Source organism: Palaemon carinicauda, chromosome 1 (genome assembly GCF_036898095.1).
Source record: "Palaemon carinicauda isolate YSFRI2023 chromosome 1, ASM3689809v2, whole genome shotgun sequence".
Lineage (NCBI taxonomy): Eukaryota > Metazoa > Arthropoda > Malacostraca > Decapoda > Palaemonidae > Palaemon > Palaemon carinicauda.
The window spans coordinates 279,244,408-279,260,758 of NC_090725.1; the positions used below are offsets into that span (position 1 = coordinate 279,244,408).

A 16,351-nucleotide genomic window follows, 5' to 3' on the forward strand; every position below is an offset into this window, starting at 1 on the left:
TAGGTTCTAGCTAGGATCGGAACTTTCAAAGTCAGGTTCTAGTCTCCACCCTTATCTTCAAGAGGAATCTTGCAGTTGGCTAGAGTTAAAAGTTGGGCTAGGTATCCACCAGACCATCTACACAGTCTTTATCCTAGAGGAGTACCCACAAGCCCATTGATGCCTTTGTGCTTGGTCTTGTGGTAGCTGCTCAAGTAGGGGTGGGGTTTGCCCAGATCCTATACAGGATGGTGAGCATCTTGTCTATGGTAATATACCAGCAGGGGTTGGAGCTTCCCCGCCACCAACCTGTAATTACTGTCCAAGTTCCAGCTGTGATAGAGTCAATCTCCTATTAATGGACTCCGGTTTGTTTAGTTAGAAAAAATACAAATAACATTTAGAATTAGTGATTCTTAAGTTATAGTGCCCAATATTGTATCTACAGTACAATAATTGTATACAGTACTCTGTATGAAGATACTGTATTCAGTTTTTGCACTATTGTCAGTTTGATAAAATTGTCTTGGTTTTTATTGCAAAATGTCCAATACAGTATTTAAATTTTTTGTTGGCTTAGACATTTAAGAAAGCTGTAAAAAAAAGTTTGATAAATATTTCAAGGTACTGTACATTATGTATAAAAGAGCATCAAATGTTGTTAATTCAAGTGATTGATATTGCAGCTTTGTCATTTTTATTAATTTTCTGAATAACTATTTTTCATTGCCTCTTCAATTATTGTATATTGTATTGTAACATCATTTAGATTCTAATGGTTTTCACTCAATAAAAGAAAATGGTTTACAGTTTTATATCCATTTCCAGCCATGAGTGTCCCAGGAGATCAGCCTGATGATGAACTTACTATCCCAAGAGCAGCTGTGAATAAAATGATTAAAGAGATCTTACCAAGTGTCAGAGTGGCCAATGAAGCACGAGAATTAGTCCTGAACTGCTGTACAGAATTCATCCACTTGCTGTCTTCCGAAGCCAATGATATTTGCAATCAACAACAGAAGAAAACCATTAATGCAGAGCACATTCTTCTTGGTAGGTTTATCATCACCAGAGGGATTTTATTCTTTGAAAGGTTCAAGTATTAAGCTTCAAAAGTTCTTGTATAGTAGAGTGATTTTCTATAGTGAAGATAGTTGGAATATACAGTAGTACTGTACTGTGATATCCTGACCTATGTTGTTAGATGGTTCCAAGAGACCCTACGTAAGGCGATATTCGACGTAGATCAGATTTTCGCCCTATAAAGAGACTCATACGTTTCCTGTACTGCACATGTAGTGAAAGGAGAAAAGTACTTACAACTGATTATCATCTTAGAAAAACCAGATACTGTATCTACATTAATAAGTATTGTACCTATATTGATAAACTTTCATGTGAAGTACAGTACAGTATTGTATTTAGTGTTCCTTTAGTAAGGCTTCTGAATGTTTACTGTGCCATACAGAGTTGAATTCCTTTTGCTTGAGTCTTGATTTCCTAATTTAATGTATACCTTCTCAAGCTTAACCCATGTACTGTATTACTGCTGAGGTTGATTTGGGTAACTAGATTCTTATGCCCCACCTCTCTCTAAAGTAAGTGCGTTTAGACAATATAGTTTATTATGAGAGATTACGTTTCATATTGTTGTCGCTTTATAATATTTGTTACTGGTGATATTTCAGCTCAGTTGGTAGGTAGTGCATTTTCATTCTCTTACAAACTTGCTTTATAGTTCACTATATGTTTAGTTTAGTGTGGAAATTTCTTACTCTCATGTTTTTATAACCTTTACAATACAAGTCTAGCTAAAAAAAAGATGAATATTATATTGGATTCTCTGTATCTGCATTTCCGCTATTCTAGTCACTATTATAACATAGATTACGGGGCATAAGACCGGATTTAGTAGTTGGAGTTGGATACTTATATCACACCTCTTGCTAAATGAAAGCCCGATAAACAAAGAGATCACGAGGAAGCGACACCAAAATGGCCGTAGGCGAACCCCCGAAAGGGAACCTGAACAAGCGGCGATAAGATGATAAAATTAGAAAACCCAACACGGTAAAAGATTAAATGAGTGTCGCTACCTAGAAATCCCAAACAGACAAATATAATACTCAACTTGGGAGCAGGGATCTCTAAAACGTTGGACATCTTCAAAAACACAAAACAACCCAGAGCAAAGCAAAACACGTCTGACCAACGCTGGCGCTATGGAGAAATGAGTTAAGGGAGTGGGGAGGTGTAGGGGTGGGGAAGGATAGTCGTATTAGGAGGCAGCAGACGGGTGTAGGACGGTACCTCGTTGTTCCTGGGGATGTTGATGAGGGAGAGGTCTAACTGGTGAGGGACCTATGGTCGTGGTTCTATCACGCCCCAGTTTACTATACCGACACTCATAGAGTGAGCGAGCTGGGTTTATTCCTGGCATTCCATGCATCCTTTTTGTCTCTGGCATATTTAGCAATAACTATGCCTTAGAAATGGTGCTAGAGGAGCATTTCACTGGGTGACACAGGTTCCTCGCCCAGAAATAGATTTTACCTTCGTCAAAATCCCTTTTATAAGCAACATCTGTCAATTTTGGAAATGCCATTTCATATTGTAGACACTACAATACATTATAAAATCTTTTGTTATTGGTGGTATCAGCTCACTTGGTAGGTTGCATCTTGTCTTCACTCTGGATAACAGTGTGTTTGCCTTTACTTACAAGCTAGGCCTCTAGTTCATCACAGGTTTGCTTTAGTGTGGTAATTTCTTACACTTAGGTTTTTATTACCGTTATGAGTGGGGCTGTAGCAAAGAATTGAACATTATTTAGTATTGGACTCTGTGTTTAGTTAAGAATTGTACTTAATAATTTTCTACTTGAGTTCTTGGCTACTTATCTCGAGAAACTGGACTAGGGGAAAAATGCATTTCGGGTGAACACTTGTAAAATAGATATTCTATGGTTTCTAAATTCTTTTTAGGAAACTCTTTGGAGGAATTTCTAACTGGGGTAAAAAAACAAAAAAGCTGTTATGTTGAGTACAACACGATAGTACAGTACACATAGACAAAATTAAGTTGCCATTAATCACCAGATGCCACTTTGAAGGGAAGAAAACGGAAATCTTTTAATTTATAGTTGTATTGTGGATATTGAGTCAGTTTCAGTGACAAAGCAAAATAAATTTGTTCCGTAGCTGTAATACAAACCTACACTATTTATAGGGGTATTACTTTTGGTGAAGCTGAAAGGATGAGCCATTCTAAATAAGCGAGGATTTACCACCCATACCGCTAGTTAGCCGGGGGGTTGGGGTTAGTCGCTACTCACACACCTGTGATTGTACTTCACTTTGCTTTTGGCTCGGATGGAGAACGGTTGTTACCGCTCCTCCTCCTCACCTTTTGGACTGCCATTAATATTTTATTTTTGCTTTTTCTTCCAGTTTTGTGTGTTTGCACCTTCCTGCCGGCCATGCGTACCTGCCTTGGTCCTGAGGGCTGCTCTTGCAGTACCTTCATGTCCACTGAGGATACTGATCCCTACTGTTTGTGTCTGGCTTTTAGGGGGCAGCGGTGTGATGAGAGTAATAAGCCTAATGATTGTTAGAAGTGGTCTGCCTCCCAGTGAGAAAGGTTTGGGCGACAGCGGAAGAAGAAGTCTAAATGGGATTCTTCTCCTTCAAAGGTTTCTTCGAAGCAGAAGAAGCCTAAAACTTCCTCTTCCGCTTCCCAACCTTCCTCCAAAGCTTCTGCTCGAACTGTTTCCTCCGGGGAACCGTCGAGTAGTAGTGCAGGCCTTTTAACCCCTGGACAACCTCGGTCCTCGAGAGATGGTGTCGTTTCCCCTACCGAAGCACCCCTGCCTCTTCCTCTGAGGGAATCGTTGTCTCTGTCTCCCTTTTTGTGGGTGTGGCCAACCCAAGGACTGCTCGGTCTGCCTTCCAAGGAAGCGTTGCTACAGTTACTTCAGCGAGGTGCGGAGTTGCAGTGTTTGTCTACTTCGGAGGTGGTTCCTTTGGCCTTTGTCGACCTGGTGGTGTCCGAGGATTCATCTGCTGCCCTGCCAGCGGACTCTGTTCCCGCCTCTTCCTCTGCTCCTCCTGCCGCTGCCAAGGACTGTGCTTCCCCCTTCGCCGACTATCCTTCGGGGCGGAGCAAAGTTCAAAGGATGTCTATCCTGCGAGTGACCACCTCTCTCGTCCATAAGAGAGACCACTCTTATAGACTCCTCTTCGGAGGCCTGCTGCCAATCAACTTGCTGATTCCGCCCCTGCTGGGCCCATCATCGTGGTCATCACCCTCACAGAGCTCGCCCTCTTCTCTTGGTCAGACGTACTCATTCACCTTTGGTGAAGAGACATCTTTTTGGCTATTCTGCTTTGTCATCGCAGCACTCCTCTTCGGAGGATCCTCCTTGTCATGGTTCTCCTGGTTTCTTGCCTTCTCCCGTTTCTCAAGACTCGCGATGTCATTGTTTGTCTGCCCTACGGCATTCAGCGATCCTCATCGCCTCGTCTCTTGTTCGTCAACGAATCCTAGTTTGTGACTCGCTGTCTAGGACCCATTCGCGGTCCTCTCCTGAGAATGTTCGTCCTTCTAAAGGTCACATCCCTTCTCCAGGTCTTTGATCGGCTGTTTGCCGATTTCCTGCTCAATGATCTCCTGTTCGCTGATCACCAACTCGCCGATCTCCTGCTCACCAAGCTCCTGCTTGCCGATTGCCGACACATCGATCATCTGCTTGTCAACCAGCAACTCGCTGTTCGACAAAGCACTGTTCATCAGGTCGCCCTTTTCCAGCGCAGGGATCTCCAGCTCACTGCTCACCAAAACACCATTCACCAGCTTGCCAATCACCGTCATGCCAACTCGCCGATCGTCGAATCACCGATCATCCTCCCGTTGCTACAGTTGCTTCAGCGAGGTGCGGAGTTGCAGTGTTTGTCTACTTCGGAGGTGGTTCCTTTGGCCTTTGTCGACCTGGTGGTGTCCGAGGATTCATCTGCTGCCCTGCCAGCGGACTCTGTTCCCGCCTCTTCCTCTGCTCCTCCTGCCGCTGCCAAGGACTGTGCTTCCCCCTTCGCCGACTATCCTTTGGGGGCGGAGCAAAGTTCAAGGGATGTCTATCCTGCGAGCGACCACCTCTCTCGTCCGCAAGAGAGGCCACTCTTATAGACTCCTCTTCGGAGGCCTGCTGCCAATCAACTTGCTGATTCCACCCCTGCTGGGGCCCATCATCGTGGTCATCACCCTCACAGAGCTCGCCCTCTTCTCTTGGTCAGACGTACTCTTTCACCTTTGGTGAAGAGACATCTTTTTGGCTATTCTGCTTTGTCATCACAGCACTCCTCTTCGGAGGATCCTCCTTGTCATGGTTCTCCTGGTTTCTTGCCTTCTCCCGTTTCTCAAGACTCGCGATGTCATTGTTCGCCTGCCCTACGGCATTCAGCGATCCTCATTGCCTCGTCTCCTGTTCGTCAACGAATCCTAGTTTGTGACTCGCTGTCTAGGACCCATTCGCGGTCCTCTCCTGCGGATGTTCGTCCTTCTAAAGGTCACATCCCTTCTCCAGGTCTTTGATCGGCTGTTTGCCGATTTCCTGCTCAATGATCTCCTGTTCGCTGATCACCAACTCGCCGATCTCCTGCTCACCAAGCTCCTGCTTGCCAATTGCCGACACATCGATCATCTGCTTGTCAACCAGCAACTCGCTGTTCGACAAAGCACTGTTCATCAGGTCGCCCTTTTCCAGCGCAGGGATCTCCAGCTCACTGCTCACCAAAACACCATTCACCAGCTTGCCAATCACCGTCACGCCAACTCGCCGATCGTCGAATCACCGATCATCCTCCCGTTGCTACAGTTGCTTCAGCGAGGTGCGGAGTTGCAGTGTTTGTCTACTTCGGAGGTGGTTCCTTTGGCCTTTGTCGACCTGGTGGTGTCCGAGGATTCATCTGCTGCCCTGCCAGCGGACTCTGTTCCCGCCTCTTCCTCTGCTCCTCCTGCCGCTGCCAAGGACTGTGCTTCCCCCTTCGCCGACTATCCTTTGGGGGCGGAGCAAAGTTCAAGGGATGTCTATCCTGCAAGCGACCACCTCTCTCTCCGCAAGAGAGGCCACTCTTATAGACTCCTCTTCGGAGGCCTGCTGCCAATCAACTTGCTGATTCCGCCCCTGTTGGGGCCCATCATCGTGGTCATCACCCTCACAGAGCTCGCCCTCTTCTCTTGGTCAGACGTACTCTTTCACCTTTGATGAAGAGACATCTTTTTGGCTATTCTGCTTTGTCATCACAGCACTCCTCTTCGGAGGATCCTCCTTGTCATGGTTCTCCTGGTTTCTTGCCTTCTCCCATTTCTCAAGACTCGCGATGTCATTGTTCGCCTGCCCTACGGCATTCAGCGATCCTCATCGCCTCGTCTCCTGTTCGTCAACGAATCCTAGTTTGTGACTCGCTGTCTAGGACCCATTCGCGGTCCTCTCCTGCGGATGTTCGTCCTTCTAAAGGTCACATCCCTTCTCCAGGTCTTTGATCGGCTGTTTGCCGATTTCCTGCTCAATGATCTCCTGTTCGCTGATCACCAACTCGCCGATCTCCTGCTTGCCAATTGCCGACACATCGATCATCTGCTTGTCAACCAGCAACTCGCTGTTCGACAAAGCACTGTTCATCAGGTCGCCCTTTTCCAGCGCAGGGATCTCCAGCTCACTGCTCACCAAAACACCATTCACCAGCTTGCCAATCACCGTCACGCCAACTCGCCGATCGTCGAATCACCGATCATCCTCCCGTTGCTACAGTTGCTTCAGCGAGGTGCGGAGTTGCAGTTTGTCTACTTCGGAGGTGGTTCCTTTGGCCTTTGTCGACCTGGTGGTGTCCGAGGATTCATCTGCTGCCCTGCCAGCGGACTCTGTTCCCGCCTCTTCCTCTGCTCCTCCTGCCGCTGCCAAGGACTGTGCTTCCCCCTTCGCCGACTATCCTTTGGGGGCGGAGCAAAGTTCAAGGGATGTCTATCCTGCGAGCGACCACCTCTCTCGTCCGCAAGAGAGGCCACTCTTATAGACTCCTCTTCGGAGGCCTGCTGCCAATCAACTTGCTGATTCCGCCCCTGCTGGGGCCCATCATCGTGGTCATCACCCTCACAGAGCTCGCCCTCTTCTCTTGGTCAGACGTACTCTTTCACCTTTGATGAAGAGACATCTTTTTGGCTATTCTGCTTTGTCATCACAGCACTCCTCTTCGGAGGATCCTCCTTGTCATGGTTCTCCTGGTTTCTTGCCTTCTCCCGTTTCTCAAGACTCGCGATGTCATTGTTCGCCTGCCCTACGGCATTCAGCGATCCTCATCGCCTCGTCTCCTGTTCGTCAACGAATCCTAGTTTGTGACTCGGTGTCTAGGACCCATTCGCGGTCCTCTCCTGCGGATGTTCGTCCTTCTAAAGGTCACATCCCTTCTCCAGGTCTTTGATCGGCTGTTTGCCGATTTCCTGCTCAATGATCTCCTGTTCGCTGATCACCAACTCGCCGATCTCCTGCTTGCCAATTGCCGACACATCGATCATCTGCTTGTCAACCAGCAACTCGCTGTTCGACAAAGCACTGTTCATCAGGTCGCCCTTTTCCAGCGCAGGGATCTCCAGCTCACTGCTCACCAAAACACCATTCACCAGCTTGCCAATCACCGTCACGCCAACTCGCCGATCGTCGAATCACCGATCATCCTCCCGTTGCTACAGTTGCTTCAGCGAGGTGCGGAGTTGCAGTGTTTGTCTACTTCGGAGGTGGTTCCTTTGGCCTTTGTCGACCTGGTGGTGTCCGAGGATTCATCTGCTGCCCTGCCAGCGGACTCTGTTCCCGCCTCTTCCTCTGCTCCTCCTGCCGCTGCCAAGGACTGTGCTTCCCCCTTCGCCGACTATCCTTTGGGGGCGGAGCAAAGTTCAAGGGATGTCTATCCTGCGAGCGACCACCTCTCTCGTCCGCAAGAGAGGCCACTCTTATAGACTCCTCTTCGGAGGCCTGCTGCTAATCAACTTGCTGATTCCGCCCCTGCTGGGGCCCATCATCGTGGTCATCACCCTCACAGAGCTCGCCCTCTTCTCTTGGTCAGACGTACTCTTTCACCTTTGATGAAGAGACATCTTTTTGGCTATTCTGCTTTGTCATCGCAGCACTCCTCTTCGGAGAATCCTCCTTGTCATGGTTCTCCTGGTTTCTTGCCTTCTCCCATTTCTCAAGACTCGCGATGTCATTGTTCGCCTGCCCTACGGCATTCAGCGATCCTCATCGCCTCGTCTCTTGTTCGTCAACGAACCCTGGTTTGTGACTTGGTGTCTAGGACCCATTCGCGATCCTCTTCTGCGGATGTTCGTCCTTCTAAAGGTCACATCCCTTCTCCAGGTCTTTGATCGGCTGTTTGCCGATTTCCTGCTCAATGATCTCCTGTTCGCTGATCACCAACTCGCCGATCTCCTGCTCACCAAGCTCCTGCTTGCCGATTGCCGACAAATCGATCATCTGCTTGTCAACCAGCAACTCGCTGTTCGACAAAGCACTGTTCATCAGGTCGCCCTTTTCCAGCGCAGGGATCTCCAGCTCACTGCTCACCAAAACACCATTCACCAGCTTGCCAATCACCGTCACGCCAACTCGCCGATCGTCGAATCACCGATCATCCTCCCGTCGAGTTCCAGCTGCTGGCCTTGTGCCAATCCGTCAGCATTCTTCGGTTGCCCACCGGCCCTCATCATTCGCCAACGACTCGTCACTATCCTCCATAGGAGAGCAAGCATTGCCATTCAGGGTTTGCTCGCTGGTTACCAGTTCTCTCTCTCTTAAGAAAGCATTTAACAAACGGCAGATATGTGCTCATCAGGTAGATGCGCGAGCGCCCTACCATGGAACATCAACTAGTATCGGCTCTTTTTCATCAACATTCGTCAGAGCACCAATCACGAGGTAAGCAGCTTTTCGGGTCTTCGCCACCTCGAGTTTCGGGTCTCTCTTAGGAAAAGCAAGCCTCCTCCTCAGCGTTTGCCATTTCCCCAATCCCCTCCCTGCAAATGCATAACAGCTTGATCGCCAGAGAAGGTGGAAAAGGGCAATCTTCAGGGATTTAAAATTCCCTAAATTTCGGCTACTAGGAAGAAGCCTACAGCACAGTGACCTTCTTCAAAAACTTCTTTTTCAGACGTCAAGACTCCTTTGTGGGGTCCCTCTTCATTGTTCCCTTCGAGGGAACTCTACGACAGCGCCTTCATCAGTCAGCAGCTGTGGTTCAGAGCCTTTGTTAGGCCGGTTACCCAGGTTTCTGAGTCAGGTATCCCAAATTTCCGAGATTCCTCTAGAGGAGTTTTCATCGTCAGCTGATCCAAGGCGAAGATCCAAGGTTCCATCTCCCCTGAAGAGGAAGAGAGGAGTCCCCAACGAGGTTTCATCTTCCAGGGGCAAGCTGACGTCTGTCAGGTCATCTAGGATGATGTCAATTGCCACTGGTTCCGCTTCTTCTCGTTCTCCTGCTCCTCACTCGCCACCTCAACCAGAGGTTTCTTGCAGGAAAGAGTCTTTGCCAGACTCTGTCCAATCCTCCCTCATAGAGGAAGTCTTGTAAGATGGCAGTACAGTAATGCCTCTCAACACAAAATTAATTGGTTCCATAAGGGCTTTTGTAAAGGGATTTTTTCGTGTTGCGAGTCGCCTTTTACACGTAAATAGCCTAATTCGTTCCAGACAATAGAAAAACCACATTAAATGTTTATAAAAACAGTACTAAATATATGAAAAGTACTGTATTTTGATCATTTAATAATAAATTAACATTGATAATCTGTAAAAGAAGTGTTTAATTAGAGCAAACAGTAAAAATATAGTAACAGAAATGTGGAACCTTACCTTTGGAGTGAGGTGATGTCCGAGAGCAAAGTGCGGGGCAGTAGAGGAGGATGAAAACGGCGGAAAACACTTACAAGTGGCAGAAAACGTAAACAATTAACTTTACAAAACCAGAAGAACGTAGAGACCTCGAATGGAGGGTGACAGACGAGATCTGCTAAAAGTTATCGACCTTCTCGTCCTCCCCCAGACTTGATGTTCTTCTCAGATGCATCAAAAGAAGGGTGGGACCCCCACATGCTGCACCACACGACCTCAGGCCTTTGGTTAGAGTTTGAAAAGTACCAACACATAAATCTCTTGGAGATAAAGGCTGTTTTACTGGCCCTTCAACAGTTTCATCAGTTCCTGGCAAGCCACATGGTCGTGGTGATGAGCGACAACACCACAGTAGTAGCTTACATCAACAAGCAAGGCGGTACTTTTTCGAAACCCCTATCCCATCTTGTAGTAGAAATATTGAGATGGGCGGAAGTCCATTTGGTATCCCTATTAGCTCGTTTAATTCCCGGCAAAAGGAATGTGCTCGCTGACAACCTGAGCAGAGTGACTCAGATAGCAGGTTCTGACTGGTCTTTGGATCATCTAGTTGCCAACAAACTCCTGACTTTGTTGTGTTTCCCGACGGAGGATCTCTACGCAACGACCCAGAATTACAGGCTCCCGTTGTACTGCTCTCCAGTCCCAGACCCGAAGGCTCTCTGGCAAGATGCATTCCAACAATGGTGGGACAACATCGAAGTTTATCCCTTTCCCCCGTTCTGTCTGATGAGAAGAGTAACTCAACAAGACCAGAACATTGGTCAATCTTTCAATGACCCTTATAGCTCCACTATGGCATCACGCAGAATGGTTCCCAGACCTTCTGCAACTCCTGTCGGAGCTTCAAAGAGAACTTCCTCCACGACACGATCTACTCAGACAACCACATGTCAACATCTACCATAAAGCCGTAGCTTCAAAGAGAACTTCCTCCACGACACGATCTACTCAGACAACCACATGTCAACATCTACCACAAAGCCGTAGCTTCGCTACAACTTCACATCTGGAGACTATCCAGCATCTCCTCACTCAGAAAAGATTTTCGCAACAAGTTGCGAAAAGGATGTCTGGACATCTGCGAAGATCGTCAGCCTCAGTCTACCAGGCGAAGTGGAATGTCTTCTGTGGTTGGTGTCGGGGAAGGTGTACCTCTCCACTTGATGCCACTATTTGAGTAATAGCGGAGTTCTTCATGTATCTGCGGGAGGAAATGCTCCTTTCAGTTTTGACAGTAAAAGGCTGTCGCTCAGCCTTGAGTCTTGCCTTTAGATTGAAAGAATTAGACGTTTCTTCTTCGCTGGAACTTCCCCCCCTCATCTGGAGTTATGAACTTAGTTGTCCTCAGTCATAAGTGAGACCTCCTCCTTGGAATGTGGTTTGGGTTCTTCGGTCCCTGAAGGGTCTTCCCTACGAACCATTACGCCAGGCAACAGATCGCCATCACTTTTCTTCAGCAATTGCTAAATCCCTGGCCTTCAAACGGAACAACTCTGTGGCTCAGGTTCTACAAGTGGGCATATGTAAACAACAAACGACCTTCACCGCCCACTACCTGCAAGACGTAACCCATAGGAGACTCGATGCGTTTGCTATTGGTCCTGTGATGGCTGCACAACAGCTGGTTTAATACCTCAAGCTCCTTAATGGACAAGCAGCAGGAGGTTGAGGGCAATAGTTATCTGGTTTTAGTCTGAGTGAATGAAAAGGAATGACTGGCTCTTTTCTTTTCTTCATCTTGGGAAATCAGCATCCAGGGTCCTCTGCACAGGTGACCTCAATCACTGCAGGTAAACCATTGTTCTCTTGTGTAACTTAGTATTGTGTTACTACTATTGCATCCCCATACCTTTGTGAGGTGGTATTGGGAATGTCTTGGTGACCTCAGAAGATTCTTAGGTCTCGGAAGAACTCTTACCGTGACAGTCAAATTACTAGTATCTCAACACACAGCTTGTGTAATCTGCAGACCATGCATAGCAAGGTTTATCGAGGTGTAGAGTTTCCTCTTTTTGTGCTAACACACAGGAAGAGGAATCCCTGGGTTAAGCCAAAAAGCTAGACTGGCAAGGACATCTGCCCTCTTAATGGGTGAGTCAACTCCTATAAATAGTGTAGGTTTTTATTCCAGTTACAGAACAAATGACAAATTTAGAAGTAATTTGTATTTTTCTTGACGATACAAACCTATAGCTATTTATACAGATTTGCCTGCCAATCCAGTCCCCCTTGAAGTCCTACCTCCAAGCAAAGTGAAGTACAATCACAGGTGTGTGAGTGAGAGGGGTAGCTAACTAGCGGTATGGGTGGTTAAACCTCGCTAATTTCTAATGGCTCATCCTTTCAGCTTCGCGAAAAGTAATACATCTGCAAATAGCTACAGGTTTGTATTGTTAGGAAAAATACAAGTTACTTCCAATTTTGTCATGTTAGGGAATGTACACTCACCCAAAATTCATTTAATCCTGCCTGGTCCATATTTAGTGGGGACAAAACAGTAGTGAGAATTTCAGATATAGTGGCCACAAATAGCAGCACTTAGTAGTATATCATGTAGTAGTAGTTAGCAGTAAAGAAGGTAGGGATAGGATATCATGTAGTAGTAGTTAGGAGTAAGGAAGGTAGGGATAGGATATCATGTAGTAGTAGTAGTTAGCAGTAAGGAAGGTAGGGATAGGATATCATGTAGTAGTAGTTAGCAGTAAGGAAGGTAGGGATAGGGTAGCCATACATAAAAGTAGATGAGCAGATACAAAACAGGTAGAACAATTTAGATACTTTGGATCTGCTATATCAGGAGGGAGGATGTCAGGCTGAAGTTGAGAATAGGATGAAAACATAGGGAAAGTAGAGGGAGGTAGCAGGAGTGGTATGTGATAAGAAAAGGCCAGTCAAGGTAAAAGTCAAGATCTATTGCACAGTAATAAGACCAGTGTTAATGTATGGATAAAAAACTTGGGCTTTAAAACGAAAAGTGGAAGCAAAGCTTGAGAGAACAGAGATGAGAATGCTAAGGGGGATTATGGGAGTATCACAGTTTGAAAGATTGGAAGATAGTGAAATAAGAAGAATGGCAGGTGTAGTGAAGACTAATGAAATGATAAGTGTGTTACGAATGAGATGGTGTTCATATGTTAAGGATGGATGGTGGGGAGGGAGTGAGGAGGGCTTGTGAGGAACCTGTAAAGGGGAGAAGATCAAAAGGGAGGTAGAGAATTAGATGACAAGATAAGGTGATGGATGTTATAGAGAGAAGAGGTTTGGTGGAAGGCATTGGAGAAGGTGCATCAGGCAACCGATTCGTTAATGTAGGGATAACGTTGAGGAAGAAGAAGAGTTATTGAGATATGGAAGGGCCAGTCTTACAAGTTCACAAGCCTTGCTTTCAAATCTTATAACACATTGAAGTTTGTGTAAAAGTAAATAAATTTTAATTTTAAAAACTCTTGTTATTCAAAAATAAGTATAGAGACAATAGATTTTACTTTTATATCTCTGTTTTATCTAATATGATTTTTTTTTGCAGCTCTGGATAAGCTAGGCTTTGGTGATTATCGAGCTGATGCAGAAGCTGTACTTAAAGACTGTAAAGCAATGGCTGCCAAGAAGAGGAGAAAAAGCACAAGGCTAGAAAATCTTGGTATACCAGAGGAGGAACTTCTTAGACAACAACAGGAACTTTTTGCAAAGGCAAGATAAAAAATTCAATTATTTTCTTAAATTGGTTAGAAGCTTTGCCAGTGTGTGATATAATGCTCTTCCAAATATAGGCTTTGGCAATGAATTTAGATAATGATCTAATTTTTAAATTGTGATTATCCACTCATTTGTGTTTGATTTATTTTTTATAAATGGTTTTCCAATTGGATATTTTTACCAATATTGCTCTTTGCTTTTCTTTGTTTAAGAAAGTGATTTAGTTTTTCATAAAATTTTGTATCCTATTCATTAGCTTTGACCTGCAATATTGAAATTGAGAAATTTGATACAGTGGTCTTATTAGATTACTTGATAATTTCATTAGCTTGTAATTCTTTTGGGATTGCAGATATAGGACAGTACAGTGAACCCTCGTTTATCGCGGTAGATAGGTTCCAGACCCGACCGCGATAGGTGAAAATCCGCGAAGTAGTGACACCATATTTACCTATTTATTTAATATGTATTTTTTCCGTAACCGAAATACAAACCACGCTATTTACAAAGGGTATTACTTTTAGCGTAGCTGAAATGGCGAGCCATTAGAATTTAACGAGGGTGTATTACCCCCGCGCTAGTTAGCAGGGGGGTAGGGGAGTGGTAGCTAGCTACCCCTCCTCCCCCTCACACACAGGTGAATACTCACTTTCACTTTTGGCTCGGACTGTGACAGACGTCTCTGTCTTGGTCCTCGCTTGGCAGCCATTGTTTGTTTTGTCTCTACTTAATCGCTTACTTTTCATTTACTCAATATATATGTAAACATGTTTTCATGTTTGTATATATATTTGAGTATAGAAATGAGTAAGTTTCCTTTTCAGATTTGTGTGTGTAGTGTACGATATCTACGTGGAGGCCTCGGCAGTTAGGCCACCACGGCGTATTTTTAGGGGTGGCGATCGAGTTTGACTTAAGTCTTTCTCTCTCTCTCTCTCTCTCTTGAGGTCGTTCACCCTTTTACTACGTGTTACTACGGCCTTGTAGCCTAGCTTCCTTTCCGTGTGGGGGGTTGCTACGCCGTACATTTGTCTCAATTAGTTATGAATCTAATTGTAGTTGTTTTTTTTTGTTTTTCAGCTTGTAGAACGATTCCTTTCGGGGTTTTCGTTCTTTCTTTAGTGTTCATTCATTTTTAAATTACATAATTACATAGTTACATAATTATAATTGTTATAATTCTGTTTTGGTTACAGCTCTCCTTCCGCGAGTGTAAGTGGTTGTGAGGGCACGTGCCTGTTGTGTACTGTAATTCTTGTTCCTTTCCCTCGGGATTCCTCTTCGGAGCCTTCCCGGGGGAATGAATGTGTACTAATATTATTTGTTTTATTTTTTTACAGTTACCGATCTAGTTCGTTTCTGTAATATAGCAACGGTGTGAGCTGTCTGGTTGAGTCCTGGGGATTCGGCTGTTGCTGCCTCCCCCCTTGTATTTTCGTCAGGGGCGTGTCTCCTTCTACTGGTAGTACTCCCGTGACGACGGACAGCTCTCCAGTTCATTTTAGAACACTCAGGAGGCTTGCCTCCTTGGGCGGATAACTTTCCTTCCGAGGGAAGTTTTTCCTCTTTTGGGGGGTTCTTCTCTTTTTTTTTTTTCGTGCGACTATACTCTTGGTGCTGAGCGGTCGCACCTGCAGTTTCGCTCAAGGGGCTGGGCAACTGCAGGAGCTCCTCTTCGGAGGATTGCTCCTTTTAGGCCACTGGCTGACCAGTCTCTTCCACGAAGTGTTTCTCTTTCGTTCGCGAGAGAGTACACTCATAGAGACTCCTCTTCGGAGGTTTCTTCTGTTGCTGTTGGCCTCCCTCGCCGTAAGGCCCACCGTCCGCCTCGTCGTAAGGGCCTCTCATCTCCCTATAAGGGTGCTTGAGGCGCCTTTTTGGATCTCCGTTTGCAGCCTACAACTCCTTTTTCTCGATCTTCCGCCTTGGTGCAGATGGACAGCAGTCTGATCTCGTCTTCCGACGGGCAACGGTCTTCTCGACGGACAACGGTCTTCCCGACGGACAGCGGTCTTCCGACGGACATCAGTCTCCCGGCGGACAACGATCCCTTCGGGGCAAAGGGTTGCCCCCACGGGGGTTCTTCCCTTGCGTGTCAGGGTTTCCCTGCGCGCCCTTTTGCTCATCAGCGCTCTCCTGCTCATCAGCGCTCTCCTGTTCGTCAGCGCTTTCAAGATGATCTTCCCTGCGGTTCCTGTTGGTTCCTGTTACGCGCCCTGTGCGCCCACGTTCGCCCTCTCGATCTAGAACTTCGGTTCAGGTCGGGGTCAAGGACTCTTCTTCTTTGCGCAGGCTTCCACGCGTAGCCTTCTGCTCGTCAGCGATCATCAGCTCGCCAGCGATCATCAGCTCGCCAGCGATCATCAGCTCGCCAGCGATCATCAATTCGTCAGCGATCATCAGCCCGCCAGCGATCATCAGCTCGCCAGTGATCTCCGGATCGCCCACGTGTGTTACAGCCGGCACGCCAACGTTCTCCAACACTTCTGAAGGAACATGGTTCGCCAGCTACTAGCTCACCTGCGCATGCTGATCGCCATCGCGCGACCCTCATCTGCGGATGCTGATCGCCATCGCGCGACCCTCAACTGCGGATGCTGATCGCCATCGCGCGACCCTCAACTGCGGATGCTGATCGCCATCGCGCGACCCTCAACTGCGGATGCTGATCGCCATCGCGCGACCCTCACCTGCGGATGCTGATCGCCATCGCGCGACCCTCACCTGCGGATGCTGATCGCC

General features: G+C 46.6%; 1 protein-coding gene across 2 annotated transcripts in view; it reads left to right on the forward strand.

Moving 5' to 3' along the window:
* The window catches only part of LOC137657163 (protein Dr1-like), a 47,408-nt gene that overhangs the window by 19,313 nt on the left and 11,744 nt on the right, over positions 1–16,351 (forward strand). For both annotated transcript variants that reach the window (XM_068391519.1, XM_068391512.1), the window contains exons 2-3: positions 808–1,032; positions 13,440–13,603. In XM_068391519.1, the coding sequence (XP_068247620.1) occupies positions 810–1,032; positions 13,440–13,603 (387 nt within the window). In that variant the 5' untranslated portion in view covers positions 808–809. The remainder of the gene's footprint in view (positions 1–807; positions 1,033–13,439; positions 13,604–16,351) is intronic.